The sequence below is a fragment of the Sarcophilus harrisii genome, chromosome 4 (assembly GCF_902635505.1).
Source record: "Sarcophilus harrisii chromosome 4, mSarHar1.11, whole genome shotgun sequence".
Classification (NCBI taxonomy): domain Eukaryota; kingdom Metazoa; phylum Chordata; class Mammalia; order Dasyuromorphia; family Dasyuridae; genus Sarcophilus; species Sarcophilus harrisii.
This window is the reverse complement of record NC_045429.1, coordinates 100,803,366-100,820,295: the sequence shown is the minus strand read 5'-3', so window position 1 is coordinate 100,820,295 and position 16,930 is coordinate 100,803,366. Positions and strand designations below refer to the sequence as shown.

Here is a 16,930-nt window from a genome sequence, read left to right as displayed (position 1 = left end):
GTAAGATTTTCTGTAGAGTAAGGACCAGCGGTATTGAGTGAAAAGGACAATATAGAGTAACTGGTTCCCCATGGGGTCATGATGAAGATGGGGAACAGCTGATCACAACACTCTTAACAAATTTACTCAATTAAAGTCTTCAAACTATTTGGTCAATATTTTGTCCCAAAGGAATTTTAAAATGAATGTTTTGATTCTACTTCCCCACCCAGAGAAAGGTGATGTCTTTAGGGCAAGCTAGAAAAGCCAGAGGAAACAAGAGTACCAAATGCATCACTTTTGCGACAAGCTTTTTATTTTTATATATCTATATATTTTTTTACAAGTCGGACATTTTTTAAAAAATTCATACAATGCACATACATATACTTACACACATACACACACACACACACACACACACACACACACACACACTAAGCAATACAACCCTTAGGAAGGCACTGCCAGCAGTCACATCCACCTCAGAGAGAAGGAATTCTTTTTTCATACTTTTTTTTTTAAAAGCATTTTAGACCTCAGCCCAGGTCAAAGATCTAGCTGTGCTTTCTTTAGAATTTGAACTATCCCATACTTTCATTTCATAAGTGCCACACTCTCTCTCTCTCTCTATAGCTATGTACTATATTTGTATCTCTCTCTCTCTCTCTCTCTCTCGATATATATATATTTATCTATGTAATAGTTTTCTTTATTCCCCTTAAAAATAAAATTGCCTTTCCCATTGGAAGGAGGTTTTCAGCAGCATTCATGGCAGTTGCAGCAAAAGCCATGCCTTATACCAAGGTTGTAGACATGCAGGATTAAGGGAAACCATTTTTTCCCCTTAATTTAAACCAGAGGGAGAGGAGGGTTGTTGCTGATGGGTTTTTTTTAAGTAGGGGGGGATGCAGTGTGAGATGTGGGGTGCAGGGAGAAGGGGTATTTGTAAAGGTTGCTATTGTTTTTACAGCTATAAAGACTGCATGTAGGTATACATAAAAATACATGTATATATATTATATATAATGTATTTATGTATAATACACACCTGTCTTCTTCAGAGGCAATGATGAAGACGTATGTTTACTGGCAGAGATGAAGAGGAAGATAGCTTCTCCAAGGCCTCAAAGAGAGGTGTAAGACATGAACTTACCTGTGAAGTAATGGGGATTTGGGAATTTAGAAATTGAGGACAAGGAAGAAAAGGGTTTCTCAAGGTCTGGGCCTAGAGTTCAGCCCTCAGTTAAAAATTAAAATCCTTCTGTCCTTTCCCTGAAGTGTGTTGTTTTTGTTGTTTTCTTGCCCCTAAGTCTGTGATTCCATTGGTAGAGGGAACTTCTACCAAGGAGAATCAGCATCTGCTCTGAAGCTTATATACTCAAATGACTTAACCCATGTCACAAAGCCATTCTCTCAAAGCAGGGACTTGAACTCAGCCAGGTTTTCCTGACTCTAAAAGCCATTCCACTAATCTGTGCCGTCTCCCTGCTGAATGAAGTTTGCACCAGTCCAATGAACAGTACAAACCAGCAACTGGGAAGCGAAGGCCGTTCTCCCTTTGGTGGGCTGGGAAGGGGCCCTCCTCCTCACCCTGTTCTACCAGCAGCCATCCGCTGTCTAATGATCAGGGCAGCAGACAAGCAGCAATTTGGAACCTTAAACTTATTCCCACACTCCCTTTAAAGACAGAAAGGCACTGAGGTCAAAGGGGAGACAAGGGCCCCTGGGGCTCCCCTTTCATTCTGGGGTCACTCCAGGCATAGTGCCCAATCTTCAGAAATGGAAGGTAGAGTTTGTGATTCCCTACTCTCTGAGAAAGGCAGCTCTCTTGGCCACAACACTGGAATCCCATGGAACTAGGGCCCGAGGCAGAAGATAGGGGAGGGAGCAGTGGTAGCAGCTCTGGGTTATCTTGAGTCAGGGCATCTCAGGCACGAGAGTCTCTCCCTACTCCCAGAGTAGGAAATTGGAGGTTGCTTGCCAAATAGTTTTCTGAAATACATTTTGGTTTCTGTCTACCTCACAAACATCTTAATCTCCTTTCTCAGGAACAAAAGCTTAAAATGAGAACCCTTGGGCAGGGAAAAGGCCAGTTTCACTCTGGGAGAAATATCTGGAGGATGGAAAGAAATAGCATCAAATTCACATTGAGAAAATTTTTTTCTGACGTGGGCGAGGGCACACCCACTCACAAACACATATGCACCTAAGACATCACCCCCAGTATCATGGTTAGAGGGGCTCATACAACCACAGTGGAAATCCCCAACCTGAGCCAGTCAGGGTTTCTTAGCAGGGGCCAGCGACTTTAGGAGGCATCTTTGAGCCTGAATTATAGGCATCTGTAACTGGGGGAGAGATAGTACTAGCTAATACACTCTTCCTCCTCCCTATTAATCCCCTTCCTCCCTTGCTTCTGGTGATCTAGTGTGAGCCTGCTAAGTCTCCACAAATGAACATTCAGCTCTTTTATTATGGGACTCAATAAATAAAGCTGTTCAATAGGAGAAGGGAGGGAAGAGAACAACAGAAGTCCAGGAAGGAATATGCATCTCTTTAGAATCCTTTTCCTTTGTTTTTCCCATATCTGCCTTTGCCAACCAGAATGATGGGTCCTGGATTGATGATGCATCAAGGCAGCTGTTGGGTTTCTGAAAGGCCTGTAGTTTGATAGAGCAAGAGAAAGATTCTCTTAAAATACTGGTGCTGCTTTCACAGCAGTGTCTCTGGGGGTCGAGGAGTGGGTGACATTGGAAGGGGCGAGAGGAAAAGTTCCACGACAAAACACATCGGAGAAGTTACTGCCCCATCTGGAACAACTCGAGGGGTGAATGCCCAGCCAGATGGGTCCTGAGAAAAGTGTCTGTTGCAAAAAAAGAATGCAAATCCGTTCTCCTGTGGAGCTGTTCCAGGGCAAGGCAGGAAGGATAGGCAGGGTTAGCCAGGTTTACCCTGGGCATCTCTCAAGAGTTCTTCCATTTTTTGCTTGAACTTATCATACTTCCTCTGTACTTGTTGGATTTTGTCCTGTTCTTCCTTTTCCAGGATGGTTAAAAAGTTCTGGAGTTCAGGGATGGAGAAGGCATCCCACTGTGGAGAGGGGAAGGGTCACAATATATTAGCCACTGGGTTCAGAACTGCCTTGGTGTCTTGAGGCCCATTCCCTTCCTGTTCTATTCTCGTCTGAAAACAACAATGCTCAGATTATTTTCCCTCCGCCCATGCCCCACCTGCCACTTTGGAGCAAAAGCATCAAAAAATCCTTTAACAAATCATCAAAAGTTACTGGGAAAAAATGGTATTTCTTTCAATGGGATCAAACAGGTGAGACAATACAACCCACCCACAACCAACCCAATAGGCTTCAAAAACAAGGTACATAGACAAAGGATATAGTGATAATGTTTGACCTACCTCTACCTCTCCTGTCTCATTCTCTTTCAGCACAAAACTAAGGATATCCGTGTCAGGGCCGGCCAGCAGGCGAAGGTACAGGGGACAGTCAGTGATGGAGAGCTTCTGGAACAGCACTAAAAAGCAAGAAGAGAAGTTTTAAAAAGCAGGGGTCCATCAAGGGGTGTTTAGCTGCTGAGGGCAATGATGGAAGACCACTCCACATTGTTAAGGGATTATCTAGTTTAATCTTCTTTTTCAGAGATGGAATCTAAAGCTCAGAGAGATGAAAGTGATTTCCTTTAAGTCACATAGTCAGTCTGTGACAGCCAGCTTGAGATCCAAGGTTTTGACTCCCATCCCAGTGTACTCTTCATACTGTGCTGCCAACTTTGTTAGAGACCCAGAGAACTAAAACTGGGCATAGGCCCATAAGACTAAGGATACAAACTTTTCAGCAATGTTAAGTCCCAGGATGCTTCTTAATAATGACATAATCAAATTGCTTATTATTTCATGGAGAAAGAGATGTTTGGAACTCAAAATTTAAAAAAATGTATGTTAAAAATTGTTTTTACATATAATTGAGTAAAATATTAAAAACATAACATGTAGAGAAACTTTCCATACAATGGAAAGAACAGCAAGTCTGGAGTTGGTGGACATGGGTTATTATTTTGAGTAAGTAATTTAATGCCTCTGTGCCTCAGTTTCCTCATCTGTAAAATTAGAAGCTTGAACAAGATAAACTCTGAGGTCCCTCCTAGTTCTAGTTTTGTGTTGGCATGGGAACTTCACAGTTTATAATATTAAGAGGCTAAGAAAATGACATTAATAAATGTCACAGATGGAATTCAAATCTTCCTCACTCCCAAATTTGGCACTCTAGGTGTTACTCCATGCTGCTTCTAATGATGAGAGAATCTAGACCAGTATGACTTTATGGCTATCCATAGCTTAGAACATACATTCCTGCCCTCTGTATCCTATTTAGAGACAGGCAGGGTCCAAATCCACTACATAGATTAGAAAATTTGGGTCCTGAGAAAGATAGGAGTTGGAGGTCACTAGCTGAGAGTAATCTGGAATAACAGTCAATGTGCTGGAGCAGTTAGGTGGCGCAGTGGAGAGAGCACCATCCCTGAAGTCAGGAGGACCTGAGTTCAAATCTGCTCTCAGAAACTTAGCTGCTGGATGACCCTGGGCAAGTCACTTAACCCCAATTGCCTCAGGGGGGAAAAATTCATGTTCCTAGGCTCATGTTGATAGGTTTAATTGGGTGTTGACTTTACCAAAGATTTGACTATTTTAGGGCAAGCTAATTTGCCCACAGAACATTTGAGAGCCTGAGAGTATATGGATGAAACAGTTCCATGTTGGTCTGGTAAACATTTAAGATTCTCCTCTCAATCTGGGTGGGACATTAGACAAGAGGTGTTAGAGAAATTTTAGAACAAACAAGGAGGATCATTAAACCTAGTTTCATCCCAGAAAATTACCACATGGAGTTTATATTTACAAAGCAAGTGAAGGTCTTAGTGAGCTTCACAACAACTTTAGAAGGAAGGTGATATTATCAAGAAATTGATTCTCAGTTATGAAGTGACTCTCCCAGGAGCACACAGCAAGTCAGTGTTTTTGAGGAGAATTCAAATTCAGGGCTTTTGGATTCCAATGTTTAATTTACAAAGCATATCAGGGAAGGTCCCTCCTCCTACCTTGTCCGTCCTTGTGAGTCCGCTTAAACAGAGCAAACTTCTGAGGATTGTCCACCACCATGAACTTCTTGAGTAGCCCCTGGATGACTTCACTGACCGTAGTGGTGCTGCTAATATGCAGCTGCTTGATGGCGTCCAAGGGCAAGTAGAAGGATGTCCTCTTGTCCGTGGTGGCTGCCAGGTTCACCTCTCTGACGGCGTCATAGATGGAGCGGGGCCGGATCCCAGCCGGCACCGTCACTGGCCTCCGGAGCTTCAGATGTACTTTAATGAATCCTGTATAAGTGCCGTCGTCACTCTGACCCACAAAAGCATTAGGTGGAGGAAGGAGAGAAGTCGGTACATGTGGGTCAGTATTCCTCAGTGACCAGACTTCCCGGGGATGGATGCCTTCTATAATGGGGCACACCCAAGAGCTGTGGGTGGGGTTGGTGGGGTTCCCAGGGCCTGCCAGACTTCATCTGGGAAGGGCATAAATATTGAAAAGTGATGCCTCTTTCTGAACCAGGCATTCTCTCTGGTCTTCCCCTTGCCTCTTTTAGTTTTGAAGGAGAGCGTAAGGGCTCTTTCCTAATAAGCCAGGTCAGAGTCTCAAACCACGGAGCAATGTTTCAGGGAAATATCCCTTGCGATCCCTAAGTGTCTTTTAAAGCTCAGCACAAACACAATCACTTATGTGAGGTTTTTCCTAATCCTCCCTCTCCCAATTGCCAATGTCTCTCCCCCATATTGTAAAATTAATGTTTATTTTTATGTGCTAATATTTGTGCACGTTTCTCCCCTTCCCTTAAAATGTAAGCACTTCAAGGAAGGGGCTGTATCAGATTTTTGTTATTTTTATATACACGCATCAAGTACAGTGCCTGACATGCAGTAAGTGTTTGTAGACTGATTGATGGTAATTGCTCTCCCTCCTCAAATCCCAACTACAGGCCACCGAGTCTCTCTAGGTCATCAGACAAATGCCATCCTGCCTTCAAAAGAACCTGCACCAGTGAGAAACAGCTTCTGAACTGTGACTCTTCAGATACGGCACAAGGCAGGCTCCCTGGGCCTCAGGTCTCACAATTGGGGTCAATCACCTGCTACATCCCGCTCCCAAAATCTGGGGCCCAAAGGAGAGATTCAACTCAGGTAAATGAACTACCAGGCTGTGAGGGACAACATGGTACACCCAGGGCAAAGAGAACAGGTATTGGAGGGCTTTAATCCCAGTTCTGCTAACCACCTAAGTCAGCTCCTCATCTCTGAGGACTTCAGTTTCCTTATCTGAAAAATGATGGAACTGGACCAAATGAGCGTTCTGGAGCCTGTGATTCTATAACTCGGTCACTAGGCTACGCTGTTCCTCCATCTCTTCCTCCTCTCTGAATGCCATCAGGGTTCACTGCAGCTCCATCACCAGCAGAAGGGCAGGATCCACCAGCCCATCCCCAAAAGCGTGCAGTGCCCCAGAGCGCCCAGCCTATAGTCAATGTTCAACTACTATCTAAGCAACCAAATCAGGATCTTACAGTTCGGTGCTTAGAGATCATCTGGTCCAGCCCATTCCTTTTATAGATGAGGAAACTTGAGGATCAGAGTGATGAGGCTCAATTGGGGCCTCTCTACTTACCAGCTTCATGCCCAGACAATTTTTCTCCTTGCTATTGTAGTTGTCAATTTTCTGTTTGATTTCCTTAAGTGTCGGGGCTTGAGGCTTCTCCTCTTCCACAGGTTTGCAGACATTCTGAAAGAAGATGGTAGCGGAATTATTCCAGGGTGATGGTGGGGGGAACAACACATCCAAGGTTGGAGGCAGAGCCCCTGGCTTTGAATACTAATACTCCTATTTACTCACATGAGGACTTTAGTCAAGTCATCCGACTTGTCTGCCCCCCTCCCCCACCTTCCAGCAGCTTCTGAAGTCTGCTTTTGTGTGGGGAAGCCCACAGTAAGCGCTGCATAAATGCATTATGAAAAAAATGACCTCACTGTGTTTGGAACACATAGTAGGTACTTCATAACTGTACCTCTCTGACTCTTTGTTTTCTCATCTATAAATAGCCATATTTCTTCTAAGGTCCCTTTAGATATACATGATCTTGCACAAATACTTACTTTACACCTGACCTGCAACCCTGGAGATAACTAAATGATAAAAATTCCCCCAAATTTTCAACTTCTTTGTAATTCTGGATGTCACTGATGTAAGCTCTTGCTGGGTCTTTTTTTTTAAATCTCTTTGGCTAATTGGGTGCTAAGCACATAGTAAATACTTAATAAACGCTTATTGATCTGCCAAGAGTTTAAGGAGATCTAGTATATGGGAGCTGCCCTGATTTCTGAGGTTCCTCTCACCACTGTCTCTATCCCTATACAGGCTTAAGGTTCAATCCCCAAGTTTTGATTCTGTATGCCATAACTTGGAGGCTCTGCCCCTGAAAATAGGAGCATCTGTAAAATATAACATCAGGTTATTCCCTGCCCATTTTACAGGAAGGAAGGAAGGAAGGAAGTATTCATTAAGCACCCAAGTACCAGGCTAAATATTAAGTATTTTACAAGTGTTATCTCATTTAATTCCCACAGCTCTGAGAGTTAGGTATTTATTGTTATCACCTCCATTATCTAGTTGAGGAAACTGAGGCAGACTGAGCTTAAGTGACTTACTCAGGCTCAAGTGTTGGAGGCTGGATCTGAACTTAAGTTTTCCTGGTTCTAAATCTAGTGTTCTACCAACCGTACCACCAAGTTGCCTCTATTAAACAGATCTTCAGAGAAATGAGTTGAAGCTTATGGTCCCACAGTATATACAGTTTTATTAGGAATCATTTTATAGCCTAAAGTACTGGCTTCCTATTTAGGCAGGGATGTGGCTATTTGTAATCCCAGGGCCATCAAATGCTGATGTCCATAGATGATGTGTAGACATCCAGCCAAAGGCTTGGCTGTAGAATTATAACTAGGGTAAAGCAATTAGGCCTTTGGCCAAGGGTGTTGAAGTTTAGAGGATCCTGAGAGCACTTACACACCTATAGCAGCATAAGTTAGAACAGTTAACAAGTTAGCATCTAGCTAGTGAGAACAATTAGTTAAAAGGACAAGTTGCCCCATAATAGCTAACATTTCTATAATGTATATCAGGCATTGTGCTAAGGACTTTAGGATTATCTTATTTGAATCTCACAACAACCTGGGAAGTAAATGTTATTATTATCTTTTAATAGTTAAGGAAACCAAAATCGACAGAATTAAGTACCTTGCCCAGGATCACACAGCTCATAAGTATCCAGGGCCAGATTTAAATTCAGGTCTTCCTGACCTCAGACCTGGCACTCTACCCACTGTACCACCTAGTTGTCATCCAGGGCAAACTTCATCCCTTTAAGTTTCCCTGAGCAAAGGCTGAATCCTGAGGTCTCTGTTCTCCTTCTTTACCACTATGATGGAATTTGTTTTTAAAAGTTGATGAAAGTTGCTTTTTGGACTACTTGGCTATTTGATTTTGTGAAGCTTATCTAGGAATAAAGATGCTGGTTATGGGTCTGCTTAGTAAGCAGCCACCTTTCTGCTTCCTCTCCTGTGCATTTCAGACTGTCCGCTCAAAGGGTCACCACTGCCCCTGCTCCCAGAGGCCAGAAGCTAACAGCGAAGCCCCACAGGCAGTCAGTATATTTTCCAGGAGTCCCCATCCTCCCACCTCCAGCAAATTAGATTGGAGGCCAGAGCTTAAGTGGATGAAATTCCCCAGACCCTCTTCCAAAGGGCCCTGGCCTCTATGTCTGAAAATGCACTCTGGACCTAGATCGAACACTCAGCTCAACACAGTGAGATAATTAATCATGAATACTTGGAGAGCTATGGTTAGGCCTGGAGGTGCTATGCTTACACACTCAGCACTATACACTTAGAGCTATGTAAGGGACCTCAGAGACCACTGAGTCCAACCCACCTCATGAGGAGACTGTGGCCCAGAGGGTCAGTAACTCGCTTGAGTTCACACAGAGGTAGAAGGTAAGCACCAGAAGTGATATTGAACTCAGACCCATAGCTAGGTGGTGCAGTAGAGTACAGGGCCTGAAGTCAGAAAGATCTGAATTCAAATCCAGCCCTAAATATTTATTAGTTGTGTTATCCTATGCAAGTCACTTAACCCTGTCTGCCTCAGTTTCCTCATATGTAAAATGAGCAGAAGGAGATGGCCAACCATTCCAATATCTTTGCCAGGAAAACCTCAAAGGAGTCATGGAGAATTGGACACAACTAAAAAAAATGAATAAATAACTTCTGACTCGAGAGTCAAATGTTCTTCCCTTGGCATCACACTGCTTTCTTCTAGAGATACTGAATGAGAGTTATGGGGGGATACAAAGAAGATCCAAGGGCTGTACCTAGGGCTTATCCAGGTTTTTATCATCCTCCTTAATAACAATAACAAGTTATATTTTTAAAGCACTGACAGGCTGACTAAGCATTTCTCTGGGAACAATTCAGTAAGATTAGTAAAGTAAAAATTTTCATTCCTATTTTACGTATGAGGAAACAGAGGCTCAGAGAGATAAAATGACCTACTCTTATTGACATAGATAGTAAATATTTACAATCTAGTAAGGGAGAAGGAAGATGTGAAAAAAAACCCACTGATATGAATCTTTATTAGAATCTGAGAGGGGATTTCCTTTCCCTAGGTTGTAGGATAGAATGATGGTGATGGCAAGGGTGATGGCGGAGGAGGAAGAGGTGATGGTGGTGATAATAATTGCTCACACTTATAGAGGGCCTGCTATATGCTAAGCACTTTATAAATATCTCATTTGATACAACAACCCTGGGAGGTAGGTAGATTGCCTCTTGGATCAAGAGATCTGGGTTCAAATCTCTCTGCTAACACAGACTTTCTATCTATGGCTTTGAATGAGTTAAGTGCACCCCTTCCTACTCTAAATGTTATGATTCAAACCTAGGCTCCTGATGGCAGGCACAAGGAGAGATCTCACTGGTCCCAGGGCCTTGGACATAGCAAGTATTAGGTTCTTGTTGAATGGATAAATAGACAGATTTGGAAGGTTGTGAGCTGAGGGGGAGTGGGAAGGTAGGAAAGGGATTGGTACCTTTCTAATGCTGTGTGGTAATACCCAGGCAGAACCAGTGCACAGGATGTGAACAAGACCTCATATCACAGGGTTTCCAGGCAACAACAGCCAGTATGTCCCTGCTTGCTAATGTTTTTTTAATTCAATTTTATTTTATTTTTGGTTCCTGCTTGACTTTCTATGTCTTTATTGTTGTCTTTCCTCTCTCCTATTCTTTTCCTCTTCTAGGTGGCAGGACTGGCCATACCCCTCTTCTTTTATTTCAGAAATAAACCAAGATCTTGTCTCAGCTGGTTAAGATTTACTTTACAGATGAGAAGAATGAGACCCACAGAGGTGACTCTCCCAGACTGAGCAGCACAAAATAAAGCCTCAATCCAAACTCTCATGGAAGAAGAACTCATTACTCATTTCGCTGCCTCTCTGATCACATACCGTGGGCCCAAGGTAGAGGAAGTATCCATATTGGGGACACAGCAGTACTGATGTCAGAAGGCTTCTGGGACAAACCCAAAAAGGTGCCCACAACAGAACCTGCCTCTCTTGTCCGTACTTTTAGCCAGGCTGACTGGTGAGGTCTCACCAATGTGGATGACACAAGGTCATTTCTTCTTCCTACTCCCCCAACCTCCTCAAAACTGATAAATGTCAGGATCTACCACCAATCAGAGATGCTTGTGTGACTGCCCGACCTTGAAAGGGACTCCCACCCATCTTTCACACCAGTGCGCCTTCTATCTGCTCTCCTCTATATATATCATACGCCTCCCTCAGACCCACAATCCTAGCAAAAGCCAGTCTAGTCATCTGATGTTTAGTTCACTCACAGATTAGTTCATGACAGACATGAGTTTGGGAATGTCTAAACCTAGAGAGAAGACTGGGGGAAGGATGGGATGGAGGTAGGGCTAGCTTTAGGCTGTCAAGAAGACATTTCCTTTCCTGAAGACAGAACCTGGAATAATGAATGGGGTGAAGGAAGAAGGGAAATCAGTTTGGGTTTGATAAAGTGACTTGTCCGGGGTCACACAGCTAGAAAGTATCTGGGCTCACACTTGAACCCAGGTCCTTCTCATTCCAGGCTCAGCACTCAATCTACTGTGCAACCTAGCTGCCCTTCATCCTTCTGGAAGGCTGGGCAAACAGGCTGAGTTTGTTCCGTCTTCCATAACAGAAGACAAGACTCTGGCCCTCTCAGAGTCCCTCTTCTGAGCCCATTATCACTCTGACACTGTATCAACGATAAAATAACAACAATGATAACAATTCTCATTTCTTATGGTGCTACAGCCTCACAATTATCCAATATCTTTTCACTGTATCCCTGAGAAGAAAGTAGAACAGAGGAAAACAACAGAGAGATTTAATAACATGCATCAAACACACACACCTAAGGGGAGGGGAAAGGGAAGAACTGGTAACTTGCTAGTGGTTCTTTTGTAAAACCACTTCCCAGAGATAATGGAATAACTTGCAAATCACCTAAAGTAGAAATTCTCAGTTTTTTTTTGTTGTTGTTGTTGTTGTTCTCAGTATCCCTTTATATTCTTAAAAAATTACTGAAGGCTCTCAGAGAGCTTTTGTTTGTGTTGCATATAGTTATTAAAAATGAAAAAAATCTTAGTATAATTGTGAAATCATTTTCACTTCACAAACCTCATGAAAGATTCTTGGGGACCCCAAGGGGTCTCCAGATCCCAGAATCACTGAGCTGCATGACTGGGAAGTGGAAAAAATCCAACAGAGTTGGGATAGGACGAAAAGTGCACTAGACTCATCACATAATAAGTTTTTTAGCTTAGCAAATGGGCTGAGAGCTAAGGTTCACAAAAAGTTAGAATTTGATAAGCTAGAGATACAGAATGGATGGGCAGTTAGGTGACAAAGAGTGTCAGGCCTGGACTAAGTTCAAATCTGACCTCAAACACTTGTTAGCTGTGTGATCCTGGGCAACTCATTTAACTTTGCCTCAGTTTCCTCCTCGGTAAAATAATGTGGAGAAAGAAATGGTAAATTAGTTCAGTAGCTTGACAAGAAACAACAAATGAAAAACAGCCAAACAATAATAGAAGGGATGGCAATAGGAAATTAATAAAAAAAGAAAAGCAGGCTATGATAAAAATAGCTCACATTTTTAGAGCTTTACAGATTACAGTGAGCAGTAGCAGTACCATGAGGTAGATTGTGTTAAGTATTAGTCCCATTTTTTTGATAAGTAAATTGATTCCCAGAGAGGCTTGGGACTGTTGCAAAGATCACACAGCTAATAATGTGAAATCAGGTTTTCTGACTCCAAGTTAATGGATATCCACTCAGAAGAATAAATATTATTATTTTCATTTTATGGAATCCATTGTTAGAAAACTGGATCCAACTCAAGGCTTCTGACTTTACTCTCTGACACAGAGAAGGCAGGAGTCTTGTCTTGTGTTATGAATAAGCGCAGCCTATTTGCCCAGCCTTCCAGAAGGATGAATGGCAGTGAGGTGAAATGCTGAGCCTGGAGGAGGACCTGGGTTCAAGTGTGACTTCAGAGACTAGCTCTGTGACCCTGGACAAGTCACTTTATCCTGTTTGCCTCAGTTTCCTCATCTGTCAAATGAGTTGGAGAAGGAAAGGGCAAACCACTCCAGTATTTCTACCAAGAAAACCCCATTTGCCTTTTCTTTATCCCACTCCTCTTCCTTTCCAACTTCCCTTAACCCCAGTACATATGATATAAAATGAACTTAGAAATGTAGTTTTTTTTAACTACATAGACGTGAATAGAGGAAATTCATAAGGGGATGTAGAAAAGCACATTAATTCTATGTCAAATTTAACAAATACTTTAAAAGTCAAACTGCATATAATAGAAATTTGTAGTTTCAGTTAAAAAAAAAAACAAGAAAATCTCTTTAACAGTTGCTTTTCTGAGAGACAGTGGAGGAAGAATGCTTCACTTGGGGGTCAGAAAATCTGAGTAAGAATCCTAGATCTGATGTTTAGCAGATATGTGACTGCTCAATTTCCTCATCAGTACAAAAGAGTTTGCCAATATTTGTACTACCTACCTTGAAGGGATATTGTAAAGAAAGCACTTTGTAAACCTTAAGGCTAATGCTAGAAATAGAAATGTGAGTTCTTACTTCTCCTGTGCATTTGAAAACTATCTATCTTGGTAGGGTGTGCCAGAGCTGCTCTCTACTGGTCGAGTTTTAGAGAAGTTGGGGTCACTTGGTGACATCATGAGGCAACAGAGGAAGGAATAAAAGAATTAAAATGAAAAATGTTATTTATAAGATTGGGTTAAATCTTTAGATTCCAAAGGTACTCTGGAGCATCTTGACTCACAAAATGAGCTTTCTGGAAAGAACACCTCAAGTCTCTGGGTTCCAAAGGTGAAAGCTTATATTTACACCCTGAAGTCAGAGCTTCCCCCACTTTGGTTTTCTTTTCCTGTTCCTCTTTTTCCTATGAGATAAACTCTCATGTCCTCTCCCTCTCTCTTCCCTCCACCCCAACCACTGCCTCAAACTAAGGGAAGTGACACAAGACCTGTATGTCATCTCAGAGACCACATCATCTCTGGACTGAGACACCCTGGAAACAATTGACTTCCTGCTGCCATGATGTCAGTTCTCAACCTAATGAGGAGAACAGAGAAGGAATTCTGTGCTGGATTCCATGGTGGAAGAAGGATATCAATAAGCTGGGTATCATTCAGAGGACCACGTCAAGATGATGGAAAATCCAGTCAATCAGTAAATTTATGAGTCACCCACTCAGAAACAACACTACAGAGCCACAAATACTTTGATGACATGCAGTATATGTCAGATACAGTGCTAAGTACCAGAAATAGTCAAAGAAAGGTAAAAGAAAGTCCAACTTCTCAGGAGCTCATGGTCTCATGGGGAAGTTCTTGGTATGGAAGGATGAGTTGGAAAAAGTAAAGATGTTTGATCTGGAAAAGACTCAAATGTAACCTGATAGCTGTCTTCAAATATTGTGTGAAAGAAGAATTAGTCTGGTTCTATGCAGCCCCAGAGGATAGAACTAGGGATGAATGGTCAAAGAGAAATGTATTTTCAAATTAGAAAATAGCATCCTCCTAGCTGGTGGAGCTACAAAGTAGTGTCTTCACTCTAGGTCTTTGTGATATTGCTCTCTCCCCCTAACTGGGGGGATCCCATTTGGATCATGAACCCACTTTGAGGGTTTTTTTGGCAAAGGTACTGGAGTGGTTTGCCATTCCCTTCTCTAGCTCATTTGACAGATGAGAAAACTGAGGCAAATAGGCTGAAGTGACTTGCCCACATTCCTAAAAAGGATCTGAGGCCAGATTTAAACTCAGGAAAATGAATCTTCCTGACCCCAGATCTGATGTCATATCTACTGTGCCACCTGGTTGCCCTAGTAAAGTCTGACTTTCTATTACTTCCTGGATCAAATATAAAATTCTCTGACTTTTAAAGCTCTTCATGACTCAGCCCCTTCCTACCTTTCCAGGCTTTTTATACCTCACTCTCCCCTCTATATACTCTGCTATTTAGTGACACTGGCTTACTTGCCATTTCTGCCACAGGACACTCCATCTCCAGACTCCTAGCATTTTTCTTAGCTGTTCCTCATGTCTACAATTCTCTCCCTCCTCATCTCTGCCTCCTACTTTCTCTGATTTTCTTCAATTCTCAGCTAAAGTCTCACCTTTTGCTTCAAGCTTTCCCTTTCTTCCTTAATCTTAATGCTTTATCTCCGAGATTACTCTCAGTTTATTTACCCTGCTGTAAACAGTTGTTTGTATATTGGGGCAGTTAGGTGGTATAATAGATAGGGCCTAGGATGAGAAATACCTGAATTCAAATCCAGTATCAGACACTTACTAGCTGAATGACCCTGGGCATGTCACTTAACTCTGTCTGCTTTAGTTTCCTCATCTGTAAAATGAGCTGGGGAAGGAAATGGCAAACCACTCCAATATTTCAGCCAAGAAGCCCCATATAGGATGACAGAGTCAAACATAACTGAAAAATGATTCAACAATAACAAAGTGTTTGCATATTGTTTCCCCATTAGACTCTGAACTTTTTGCAAACTGTGTTTTTGCCTTTTTTTTTTTTTTTTTTTTTTTGCATCCCCAGTGTTTAGCAGAGTCTGGCACATAGTAGGTACTTCATAAATGCCAGTTAGCTGACTATGTGTTCCTCTTCATTGGAGACTTTAGTCAGAGGCTCGTCTAGCCACTCACAGAGTCATCCTTACAGAAGAGATTTCTTTTCAGTTATGAGTTGGACTAAATGGGAGCTGAGGTTCTTTCCAAGTTTCAGCTATCACTCTTCTTCCTAACCTACCTATCCATACACTTACATCAGGCTCCCATTCTCTCTCTACCTGGAGTGACTGTGGGCCCAGCCTACATCTGATGCTTGTGTGAGTTGAACCTCCTGAAGCTAGTCAGTCAATTCCCCAGCTTTCAGAGGCTCTGACCATGGCTGCTCTGCTCTTCCATTTTCCCTCTGGACAAAGTACAGTTTTTTCCCACAGGTAAGTAATACCTGAGTGCAGGGGACCCAGCTCTGCTTATAAGATGTTAGTCCACAGAGGTCCCAGGATGCAGCTGTTTGACCCTAAGGAGTCATTGATCATTCATGAGCCTTAAGGTGCTGGGCCTACAGTAAGAAGGTTCATGAGTTCAAATTCCACTTCAGATACTTATTAGTGGTATGATCCTGGGTAAGTCACTTAACCCCAATTACCACACACATACACACACACAAACCAAAACACTTACTACACTGCCTGATACATAGTAGGAACTATATAAAATCTTATTCCCTTCATATCTCCCTAACCCCCTCAAATTATAAAATGAGGACAATATTACTTGGATTTTTTTTTTTTACCTCCCAGCACTGTTACTAAGAAAGCACTTTGGAAACTTTATAGCAGACTGTTATTATCAACAACAATAAATTTATTTATAATGAATAATATCATCTATTAATAATTTTATGAATTTATTAATAATTTTAAAATAAATAAATAATAAAATTGTTCAGAAAGTTTTACCAAAAAATAATTGTTTGGGGGACAAAGGTCAGTGTCATTCTACAGGTACCAAGAGTGAAGAGGGAGTGGGAGGGAACTCATTTTGGGGTGAAGGCAATGGTAGGTCACTGAATCCAATTCCGAAGTCCCCATAAATAGAAGACTGTCGCCTGCTTGTCTGCAAGTCCATATGCTGTGGATGGCTGTCTCAAGCCTTGGGAGGGTAATTAAACAGAAATTAGACAGAAGGTATTTTGTTTCCTCAGGCTGTCCAGGATGGAAACTGAATGAGAGACCCTTGGTTATGAGTTAACCAATATGAGCAATAGTATCACAGTGTGTCTCTCCTTAGGGACTCGGTACAATCACAGTGCATCTGCTGGGGAATTCATCTGTTCTAAGGCCACTGGTGTTTGCTGACAGATGGTTTAACTGCTCACTGTCCTTTTTTTTCAGGTCTGAGGATCTTGTGCTAATACAGATCCCAGCCAAGGGTGAGGTCCTACTTTCTAATGTGGTACAGCTGAGAGGCTTAGTGTGGGTGCTAGAGATCAGGTCGGAGGCTCCTCTTGCCTTTCTCAGGAATCTCTAAACCAGAGGGGTCAAATGCAGGGGCCCTCCTAAAGTGCAGCTGAAACAGATTAAAAGCAAATTGGGAAATATTTAACAAATAAATAAAATAATAAGAAACCATAACTTCTGGTTTTCTAAGTCAATATGCAGCCAGTTAAG

At 42.2% G+C, this 16,930-nt stretch overlaps 1 protein-coding gene across 2 annotated transcripts in view; it reads right to left on the bottom strand.

Annotated features, from left to right (window-relative positions):
* Window positions 1-523: 523 nt before the first annotated feature.
* Window positions 524-16,930, bottom strand: part of RASSF5 (Ras association domain family member 5) — a 109,735-nt gene continuing 93,328 nt past the window's right edge. For both annotated transcript variants that reach the window (XM_031937259.1, XM_012547825.3), the window contains 4 exons: window positions 6,709-6,822; window positions 5,094-5,391; window positions 3,397-3,512; window positions 524-3,072 (listed from right to left, as the gene is read on the bottom strand). In XM_031937259.1, coding sequence (XP_031793119.1) covers window positions 2,920-3,072; window positions 3,397-3,512; window positions 5,094-5,391; window positions 6,709-6,822 — 681 coding nt within the window. In that variant the 3' untranslated portion in view covers window positions 524-2,919. The remainder of the gene's footprint in view (window positions 3,073-3,396; window positions 3,513-5,093; window positions 5,392-6,708; window positions 6,823-16,930) is intronic.